This window comes from Furipterus horrens, unplaced genomic scaffold, assembly GCF_987537825.1.
Source record: "Furipterus horrens unplaced genomic scaffold, mFurHor1.1.pri manual_scaffold_8, whole genome shotgun sequence".
Taxonomy (NCBI): Eukaryota; Metazoa; Chordata; class Mammalia; order Chiroptera; family Furipteridae; genus Furipterus; species Furipterus horrens.
The window spans coordinates 13,713,560-13,725,028 of record NW_028327178.1 but is presented as its reverse complement, the minus strand read 5'-3'; the positions used below and the strand labels follow the sequence as shown (position 1 = coordinate 13,725,028).

Genomic DNA, 11,469 nt, shown 5'->3' with positions numbered 1-11,469 from the left:
ATTGTTTATAAGAACTTGAGCAAAATAATCTATAGTCGAAAAACTCATATATTGTAAATTGGAAGAGAAGGAAATATACAATAAAGGTTCTGAAAGAACTAGTTAATTATTTGGGAAAAATTGATTTCAAATTCACTAAAACATTAATTGGTGAAGATGAAAACATTTAAATCAGAGATAATTTAACTTCCTAAGTTTTAAAATCTACTGGAAATAAAAATAATTCTTAAAAAAAAAACAGGAAAAAACTGCTTAAGACTATTTTCAACACATATGGGGGAAAAGATATTAGTAGCTTGAAACTTAAAATGTTCACTAGAGAATGGAACACTTAAGCACAATAGTTAAACTGCCATAAAACACAAATATGAACATGAATAAACATAAACATGAACATAAATACAAATATATAATGAATATTCTATAAATGTGGATATTGAATAGTATGCAACTATTAAATTGTTTAATTTCAGAGTTGTAAAAGAAAGGAAACGACTACGCACACAATATAAAAGCACACACACACAATTTTTTCTTGACCCAATTAACAAAGATTGAAAGAACGATCCAACCAAGGAGAACACAGTAAGGAGGGCAGTCTTGTTACAAAGTTAGTGACAGTATATTCCACTATATACTAATAGTATATCTATGCATGAGGTATGTCTGCAAAAAGTCCAACCATTGTTAATATAACGAGAACTGTTTGTGCCACACCGATGTAATCTGGCAGCCAAGGAATGCTCATGCGTGAACAGTGATGACTTCGCTGTACTAGTCAGTGGGGGCAGTGATGTTGTCGAGTGAGCATGTGTACTGTGTGGCCATCACATTCAAACTGACAGAACAAGTAGAACAACAAATCTGCATCAGATTTTGCGTTAAGCTGGAACATTCCTCCATGGAAACTATTCAGGTGATTCAGAAGGTCACAGCTATGGGCAACTGGTGATTAGCAGGTTCATCACAACAACACAGAGTGTTTTGGCAAAACATCAAACCACCCAGGTGATTCAGCCCCCTGCAGCCCAGATTTGGCACCCTGGGACTTCTGGCTTTTCCCAAAACTAAAATCATCTTTGAAACGGAAGAGATTTCAGAGCATTGATGAGATTCAGGAAAATACAATGGGGCAGCTGATGGTGATTGGGAGAACTGTGTGATGTCCCAAGATGCCTCCTTTGAAGGGGACTTAGGTGTCATTGTCCTATGTACAATGTTTCTTGTATCTTGTATCTTCAATAAATGTCTCTATTTTTCGTAGTACATGGCTGGATACTTTCTGGACAGACTGCATATATATTAGTTAAGTATGGGTTTTTCACTCAATGCCAAAATTGTTAATATTTTGTATGCATGTACACTTATATGCATATATAGTATATATGAAATATGTAGTTAATATTTATATATTTGTTTATATAGTTATATATATATAAATGCAAAATAAACATTTACCTAGAGTGTTTTAACTTTTGTTATCTTAGTTTATCAACTTTTTTCCTTAATCTACTGAGCTTCTGGATAACTTTCTCAAAGTTCTACATCTCCCTATTTGGAAGTCCATGAGCAAGTCAACATAGCAATAGAAGAGAAGCAGAAATTGATCTTCTTTTCTTTTGATTTCTAGCTCATTTTCAGTGCCAAGTAGAAGCACAAATGGTCCCAATACCCAACCTCTCTGCACAACATATTTAATTTTTTTGTGCTATTATCAACTGCTTTGAAAAGCTGACATTTCTGAGATTCATTTATTTGGGACTTTATTAATGATTTACTTAATAAGGTTTTATAAATTTTCTAGTAAAAGTATTGTATATCTATTGATAGAGTTATTGCTAGATAGTTGAAAATTTCCAATAATATCTCTTTAAGTTTTCTGAATATTTGTTTTTGGTATACAAAAATATAATTGATTTCTTGAATTATTTTTTGTATCCTGGTTTTATATCTCCTAATCTGGCTAAACTCTGATTCCTTCTAATAGTTTGCTTGTGGGTTCTTCAGATTTTTATGTTTATACTCTTATGCAAATAGGAATAGCTTAGCATATTCATATCATTAATTTCTTAATTTACTGCCCTGATTAGGAACTTCAGTACAGTATTGAGGACCAGGCAACATAGTGGATATTCTTGTTTTGCTATCTTTCCTTTTTACATCTCAACCCTTCCAAATGAGATTGCTTTCCTTTTTTTTTTTCTTTTCATTTTTGAGTGTGTAGAGAGCAGGATGAAAAAATTGGTCTGAGTAAGATAACATTAAGTATATAAAACAAAGTAAACTCACTCATGTCAACTAAAAAGGCTGTCGGTCAGCCTTGACACTTTGGTTCAAGAGGGAAACTACTTAAGTCACTCTAGACACATCTGGCAAGGAGACACAGTTAAGGTATCTGCACATGTGATCAGAAGAACCATGTCTGCAGAGCAGGACCACCCATGAATAGGCTCCTGGGGAAATTCCACTCTTGTCAGCAGGGGTGTCAAGCAGAACAGCCATGTACCACCCATAAGTTGCTGGATAAATTCCAAACTTGGCATCAGGGGTACCAAGACATTTTTGGAAGGACCCAGAGGGTGGAGTACACCACATTCAAGGTATAACTGAGGCAGACTCCAGACCACCACTGAGACAGCTGAGCTCCACACACCAGAGTGCTGCTCCACGCCACGCAGATCTCCCTTGGCATCGGCTGCCAGAGGCTCTGACCTGCTGGACTGAGGACTTCACCTGCCCTGCTGCCCACCTGGCTCCAGAGGTCCTTCCTTGTAAGACCCTGACAACTCCTCTGCCCACCGTGCTGTCTCCCGGACCTGCAGACTGAGACTCTGGGACTCTGGTTTGTTATCCCCCATTGAGTGCTGTGTGTGTGATACAATTCTCTTAGATTGTTAGAGTGTGAGTAGAATATTAATGCATGTTGATGTTCTCCTTTGGTGAACCTGCATCAATAAAAGCTTAGAGAATAGCATAGTTACTGTGTATGACTCTTGTCTCTTCCTTGGCTCCGGGCTGCTCAGCAGGCAGCTAGCTGACCAGCTGCCTGACTGACTTATAGGAAAGACTATATCATGAACATACACTCACAACAGACTGTCAGTTGATAACTTCAAGTAATCTTATATAAGCTTTTTATTGATATGCATTTTTGCTGCACATAGAATTCTAGCTTGCCAGTAATTACCTTTTCAGTACATTGAAGACCATTTTTATCATCTTCTGACTTTTCACTTCTGCTTTAGAGACGTCATGTCTTTCTAATAAAATGTAGTGGGCTACATTGAAAAAGAGGTGGAATCCAGGTTCCCAATGATAACTTTTTGAGGTACTTTTCCTCATTATTTGCTACTCAAAAATTTATACCACCACTGAGAAGTTTAGAATTGTAATTTGAAGATCTCAACTTCCACCATTCCTAAAGAATGGGCTGAGATACCATCAGAATGACACTGGATTAATGAGATAGCATTCGTTTTGGCCACAAGGGAAGAAAAGAAAGAGGAAGGAAGGAAGATAGGAAGGAAGAAAGAAAAGAAGGAAGGAAGGAACGGAGAAATTAGCAACTAACAGACTTAAACCATATTTATTATTTGTTTAATTCGTACAGAGGTTTGGAGTTCAGTTACATAACATTTCATGAACATACCTATTACACACAAGAAGACGTGTCTGTCTACTCTTAAATTAAAATACGTGTAAGTCTATTGATATTTGGAAGTTCTTGTCACTAAGCAACCCCCAACCAAAGTTGTTGGCCTACGGGAAATGTGTGACTAAAAAGGAAAAGCCATTTTTTTTTTCTATACTATACGGCATGCCACTTTGTCAAAAGGTCAGATAGCATCAGCTCTCAGATTGATTGGAAACACCACCTCAATTTTGCGTGCTGTATCATGCATACCTCTCTTTGTGAGAAGTGGAACAGAACCAAAGACGTTCTTTCTTTCCAGTTCCTGATCACTTAAAAGATTAGGAGTCATCAGAAACAGAGACAATTGTTACATAACCTAATCAAGATATAATGTGCTAAAAAGTGGACAGGGTTTACTGTGGATAATCCTTGATTCACATAATCAAGAGCTACTGAAGTATACTTATATCTTGTTTTTATTTTTTTACTCTAGCTAAAGCCATTGTAATGTTTTGTTTTCCGTTTGTCAATCTCAGTGTAGTTACTGACTTAGATAGTGCAGTAGATTTTAATCACCGTTCATTTAAGTTTATCACTATCCAGTAATCTCAATATTGTCTTCTTTTTTGGACAGTTTTGAAGTTAGTCATCACCATAATCCTCTGCTTAGCCACATAATTCTGCAATATTTATAATTAAGGAGTGGCTTTGTGGGCTTTTTTTAGAAGCAAAAACTAAATTCCTAACCTATTAGAAATCAGTTTCTGGGACTGTAAATACATTTTGTGAAATAAAGAGGGCAAGGTTTACATCTGCTCAGAATCCTAGAGTCATTCTGGCAGTTGAGATCATTTTCTACTAGACATTTTGAGGGAGAAAATTTTTCTATTTCTTCTCAAGTAGCAAAAATTTGTGCTTTGGGGCTGAATATGGACATTTGTTTCAGGAAATAGAAGCCAATTATTTTATATAATCCAGACTGAATAAATACACAGTTATTTAACATAAATTCGGCATTTCCTAACTTCTGGTCCTCAGAGTGAGTACAGACATCTTAAGGATTGCGTTTGGGATACCAGCACCCTCAGAATGGATGGGAAACACCTGAAACACACTATGGGTATTGAAGAAAACGCAGCTGAGCTGGTGAGTGTTGTAAGTATCCTTTAATCTTTTCATGGCTAATATTCGTGCTTTCGATCTTTAACATCTAGCCCTTCAACAAAATTAATTGTATTTTTTGATATTTGCTATTACAGGATGAGTCGAATCTGAGATTTTATTATCTGTAATCATACATGTTGAGGGAGTTATTTAGTATGCCAAATAGTGCTTTCACATCATTGGGAAATTTTGCATTAGACTTTTTGCCTAAATTTTAATATTAATATAAAAATCCTATAATAAGGTACCAGTAGACATAATTGGAGTAGATGATTTGAAATGTGTGTTTATAGCAAAAATTGACAATATTATTTCTATTTATGCATATTTTGTTTCAATGAAAATATTTATTCTCTTTTGCTATTTATATTTAAACTGGTGCTTTATGAAAAATGTCTTATGGCAGAGGAACTTATGCTTAAAATGTGTTATTCTAGTAATGTAAAAATTATGTTTCTTAACATATGAAGGGTCTCATTCACCATTCAAACAAATCCCTTTATTTTACAAATGAGGAAATTGAAACAGAAGTCTAGCCAGCCAATGGCAACAAAACTCAAGTTTCTCACATATAGTCTTTTCGTTATAAGAAACTACTTTTTAGGGGAGGGATATGATTGCGGGAGAGGGGGTGGGCTGGGTGGGGGAGAGAAATTGGGGGAAAAGGGGATAACTGTAATTGAAAAACCAAAATAAAATAAATAAAAAAAAAAAAAAAAGAAACTACTTTTTAAAAACCTTGACAACTATATTTCTAACAAAGAAAATTAATTTTGTAATTAACTTGAGGTTGCAGAACCAAGTGACAAGTCAAATAAAATAAATACAAAGATAGGATTTGACATGGGAATTGTTTTACAACTTGAGGATTGTAATTGTGATCAGTTTGGAGATTCATTAACTACACCACCATAACATGAATTTGGAGCATGCCTCATGTGTCAGGGAAGCTGAAAAATGTCATTGCTTTAATATCTTCTGTACATCATTTTGTCTTCTTTTCATAATATATTAAATATGAGTTACAGTATGTTCCCATACGCAGAAAACATTTATGCAATTTTTTTCCATTAAGTCAAATAATTAGTTAATTGTGCTGAAAAAGCACAAACAGTCAAATCAATTTGTAAGACTAAGAAAAAGAAGAGTGAGAATTTTCCATTTTTAGTAATCTGACAACAATCTCTTAGATCCCCCAAAACTAGGGATAGAAGATATTTTTTCACGATCATTCTATGACTTTATTTTAGAACATTTAGAAAATGTAGAAAATTACAAAGAAAAATAGACACCCATGACACATTGCAGAGAAAATTACTGCTAATATTTTACTTTCTTTCTCCTCCCATTCCAATTTAATGTAATTTTATTGTTTTGGTTGATGTATTTTGCCATATGAAATTTTTGTCCATTTACTTATTTTTTTCCTCTAAAATTTTCCATAAAGCTCTTAATTAAAATTCAGGGAATGGAGCGCTTATGCTACTGAAAACTTTTGTAAAGGGACATTTATTTAAGTTGTGTTTTTGTTCTTCAGTAAAGTTACAATGGTTTTCTTTATATAAGCCCTATGACATTTTATATGCTTCACTGTTTTATATGCTTTGTTACTATCATGAATGAATAGCAGTTGCTAATACACACACACACACACATAAAACAAGTGCTATTACATTTAATTTTCATATCTTACAATCAACTAACTTAATGAGTTATTACTTTTGATAGATTACATAGGATTGTTTGTACACAATCATATCATGTATAGTTAGTTTTATCTTCACATTTCCATTATTGATACATATTGATGAGAATGTCTAAAAAATTACCTGATATTGGTGGTAGGAGACATTCTTCATTTCTGGCTTTAAAGGAAGGTGCCTGACATTTTACTGTTAACTGTGATGTTGATCACTGGTCTGAGGTCAATATTCTTTGTCATAATTGGAAATTATTCCTTTATTTTTATTTCTTTGAAATTTGTATCATTTGCTTGTGTGAGGGCTGAATACTGAAATTTGTTCAATGGTCCTTGGGCATCTACTGAAACGATCATTTAGTTTTCTTCTTTGATCATTTGATGTGAAAAATGTATTTTTATGTTATATCATTAAACCTTTTTTAGAGTTTCAGATTCTCCTAAAATTGGTTACTTCTTCATTTAATACATGTTCAAGTCACCTCATTTTAAATATATTTTATATGTTTATGTTTCTGGGTAAAATCAATATTTGTTAGCCTTACAAACCAGGGTTGTTTGTTTCTTTTAAATTCTTTCTCTGCAGTTACCCAGAAATCCCTACTGTTCCAATGAGGGAGCACACCATGGTTGTAGACTGCCTCCTGTGGCCTTCCAGCCGCAATGGGTAAGGTTTGAAAACTGGGGGAGGTGGGGAGTCTTCAGTCCTCCTTTGGCACAATGGGAAAATGGGACAGGCAGGCCCTGCCTCACAGGCCCTCTGCAAGGCTCTGCTCTCCTTTAACACTTCACTTGCCGCTCGTCCCTTGGCTACTGTACACTTCTTCCCAGCTGCCACTCCACAGTCTCTGGCCAAAGCCTAGAACCCTCAGCTGCCAACCATTTATCACTGTTGTATTCTGTTCCTTTAAGATCCCCTCCATACCAAAGACTTTCTATTTTGATGTCTTTCGAGCTCAGTGAAAGTCGTTTTATTTCTGTTTCATAGATAAGAATGTATTTAATACATAATTTCCTAATTATAAACTCTCAACACATAATGTGAAAACAGGAAATAATGATAAACAAAAAGAATACCTGCAATTTTCATCATTCAAAGATAACCAGTCCAAATGTTTTGCTATGTCTATTCATTATTTTTCTACCCATGAGGACTAATTAGATAATTTAATTTATACTGTGATGACAGTAGCCAGTAATAACTTAAAGAATATATCCCTGAGGCAACCTACTTGCATTTGCGATGACAGATTTTTGGTTGAATATGAAAGGGTAACTAGGAGGAGACATTTTGTTCTTATAGACTTGTGGGCAAGGGATATGTATGTATGTGTGTATGTGGGGTGTGTGTGTGCCTGTTTGAAAGAGAGGCAGAAACAGAAAGAGACACAGAGAGAGAGAGACAGAGACAGAGACAGAGTTGGGGAGGTTGATATATTGTGCTTTAAATTACAGCATTTGAAGTAATGGAAAAGGTTAGCCTTATTCTAAATGCAACCATTTTCCTAGGTTACCACTATGTAAATTGCTGAAGTATCCACTTATTGTAATCCTTTGCAGGTTGCAGCAAAACCATGGTCGCTCTGGAAAACATTTCTGGTGTGTCTGTTGGCTTGTCTAATTGCTACCACCCTCGTTGCTCTGGTTGTGTATTTTGTTCACTTTGGCAAGCCCGCCGTCATCATTCATGCAGATGGAAAGTCCAGTCATGTGTCCTGCACCCCTGTTTCTACCCCATCTCCTGCCCCATGTACTACTCCATCTCCTGACCCATGTCTTACCCCATCTCCTGCCCCATGTCCTACTCCATCTCCTGACCCATGCCTTACCCCATCTCCTGCCCCATCTACCCTGCATGGATCGCAGAGCACCCTGCCTTCTACCCCTGTGACCAGCCAAAGCTCTTTGACCACAGTGCTTACATCTACCATGAAGACCACAACATCGGATCACGAAGTCATTATTGATGATCCAGACTCATCATTTTGAGCCCTAAGCCCTCCTCAAGCCAGGTCAACACTCTTACCCTGAAGGAGGCACCTCTAAGCTCTTCTGTCCTCCCTGCCAAAAGATTCCAAAGCATCCGACTTCATGAGATCTTGTGCCTCTTGCTCAATCATTTGCTGGATTCCCATATCATGATGACTCAGTCTTGGGACTGTCAATGTTCAAATGATCAGAAAAGGAAAATTTCAGTCGTGGCTGGTTGACTCATTGAGATAGGGGTCCAGAGTTTTCTTTTCACCCCTTTTGTATAACTGACCTCATTTAACACCCATGAAGATTTCAGCTGCTGAAGAGGCTGCCACGTGGACCCTGCTCTACTTAGCTCCCTGCATGGCGGTTCTTAAGCTAGTATTTGTCATCTGTTATTGGTTATTTCCCAGTCTGTTTTCAGCATTTGCACCCCAGTTGAGAAAGAAAGAAATGGTTCAAGCAAAGTGGTTATTGCTCACAGATTATTAAATACCCAGTGATCGTTAGAGAAGTATTCCTCTTATTGGGGAGTTCAGAAAAGAGGGGGAGATTAGTGAGGATAGGAATAATCAGGGGAGATTTTAGAGAAGGGCTGAAAGTTGAAAAAGAGTGAAAGTTTGAATTTAGGTAGAAATAATTAAAACGCAAAATGAGAGGGATGAGAGGGCTTATGAGATTTAAAAATGCACTTGGAAGCACTTTAAATGAACAAATGATGTCTTTTCTGTATCTGCCCCCTTTTCACTTATTATTGTCAATGTTATTTTCCATATTCGATATTCTGCTTAATCTCTAAACCCCTATAAGCTACAAACTTATAAAATTTGAACATTTAAATTGTTTTAGACTTTGTACTGTAACTTTTGAGGGCACAGACTCTTGTTCAGTATTACTTATATCCTAAGTGTTTGATGCTTAGTAAAAGCATAAACGTTTCAATCTGGAAAAGACTTTGAGTAAAGCAATCTGCCCATTGCATCCCCATCCTCCAAACTCCACAAACGTAGTAAGGGTGAACAAGTTCTTTTTTCCAGTATATGAGTAAATCAATTCATTTCTACTGTAATTTTGTTTTAGCGGCTTGTGAAGAAGAAAAATTCAATTCACTAGGTTAAAATGTGCTTCCTTCCTTAAATAATTTAAACTTTGTTTTGTGATTTAAAAGAAGAGCTTTTAATAAAAAAATTAATTTACTGCTAAAAATTTTTTAAAAGTTTTATATTCTAGAAGTTATCCTAAGCAAGTAACTAGATATTTAAGAAGAGTTGCTGTTTTCTTTCTTTACTTTTAGATAATACAGAAGGCAGTGTGGTAATATGGGAAGGATAATTCCCTTGTGTTTAAGGAGAACTTTCCTTAGCCATGAAATTCCTACATTGAATATTTGGTTGGAGGGCATTGTAATTGAGGTGCTTATGGTTCTATGCTTTGTAAAACAGAGACATGAATGAACTTGTGGATTCTTTTCCTGCTTTTGACTTTTATGGTTTAATAAAATGGTAAAGTTGTGGAAAATATCTTCACAGGTTAAAATATATAATAAAAATTTTACTAAGTACTATGAAAATATCAAGTGACATGTGTGTGTTCAATAAATAAATATCCAGTTTTAATTGTTTATTTAGCAAATATTAAAGCCACGTATATTCTAATATTATTGTTATAAAAATGCATTCACCGTACTTAAATGACAGTAACATGTTTTAAATCAGGAAGCTTCTCTATTTGAAACATCGTCTACTAGCACTTTCGTGAGTCGATCATTTTGCTCTTAAATGCGAAGTAATTCATGTGGGATTAAAATGTTAAGTTTTCAAATGCACTTTATCAAATAAGTGTGTAATTCACTTCTTTGGATGCTTTCCTAAAACAAAACAAAACAACAAAACAAAACAAAAAACCTTCCATTGGGCATTTGGTTTCCTAAATAAGTGCATTTATCTCTACAGAAAATCTTTTGTTATAGGCAGCCCTGCTCAATGATGACGTTCGTAAGTATTCAGAAGGTACCCTATTGAAGACACTCAGTCACTTTGATTTTGAGTTATTTCAAAAGCTTTTTGAACTTTGGCAGCATCTGTGTAACAAGTGGTTTGTGAATTTTCACCTGCTTCATCCTTGAGTTCTTCAGTGCCCTCCTAAGCTCCTTATTAGATGGCATTGGAGTGATAGGCTTCGATGTCAGTGTTACGTTCAAGTCAAACGTATTTCTAGGTTGTCTCTTCTCTAGCTGACCATTGTCATGGCATCAGGAGAGCACTTTCGAAGTTTTGTGGAAGTCTCTCTTCATCCTTCAAAAGGCTCCCTACCATCAGCTTCTTTCTAAAATCAAATGCAACATTCATCATTTTTCCCACCAGTTTTAATTTTTTGGTTATTTTTTCTACTTACATTGACTTCATATGAGGCTTCCCTCCTCATAGTTTTTTGCATTTACCGGACAGAATGAATTTTAAAATATCCATAATGTACCCTAAGGCAAAACACAAACAAAACAAACACACGATAGATTCACAACAAAAAGGAGAAACAAAAAGGGCAGAGTGTGAGATATCAGCCCAGACCCACCACCCTGTGTGCAGGACTGGGAATAGCCGCCCAGCTGTGTCCCTGTGCTCTGCTGGCCTGATGCCTGCCACGGGCCTCCACGACTGTGTTCGTATCCAGGGGAGACTGTGTAGCCACGAGAGAGCACAGTGACAGCCGGGGTGCACTGCCACTTGTGGGCTCAGATCCAGTCCTGTCTCTGTCACTGGCCTGCACCGCTGTGCTTACCCCTAGCTAGCTGCTCCAACTGTGTGCTGCAGCCCCCCACCCAACCCGTCACTAGCCTCGACTGCTGTGTGCTTGTAGTGAAATACAGCAGCCTGAGTGGCGGGCCCCACCAATCAGGACCCCGCAGCTGCCCGGTGCCTGCAGTTTATGGCAGCCCCGGCCACCTCTCTTGGCCCCCACCACGGTGTGTGTGTCTGAGAAAGGCCCCTGACACCACACA

General features: G+C 36.6%; 1 protein-coding gene across 1 annotated transcript; it reads left to right on the top strand.

Moving 5' to 3' along the window:
• Window positions 1-4,373: 4,373 nt before the first annotated feature.
• LOC150002533 (uncharacterized) lies at window positions 4,374-10,041 on the top strand. The gene is made up of 3 exons (XM_090285082.1): window positions 4,374-4,789; window positions 7,084-7,164; window positions 8,058-10,041. The coding sequence occupies exons 1-3, from the start codon at window positions 4,724-4,726 to the stop codon at window positions 8,484-8,486; spliced, it is 576 nt and encodes a 191-aa protein (XP_090141208.1). The 5' UTR covers window positions 4,374-4,723; the 3' UTR covers window positions 8,487-10,041.
• The last annotated feature ends 1,428 nt before the right edge of the window (window positions 10,042-11,469 follow it).

Bases quoted from the DNA above. Each gene is read 5' to 3' on its own strand.
- LOC150002533 (XM_090285082.1), top strand. From the start codon at position 4,724: ATGGATGGGAAACACCTGAAACACACTATGGGTATTGAAGAAAACGCA. The intron at 4,790-7,083 runs GTAAGTATCCTT...CTTTCTCTGCAG, and splicing joins CAGCTGAGCTGGTGAGTGTT to TTACCCAGAAATCCCTACTG. The intron at 7,165-8,057 runs GTAAGGTTTGAA...AATCCTTTGCAG, and splicing joins TGGCCTTCCAGCCGCAATGG to GTTGCAGCAAAACCATGGTC.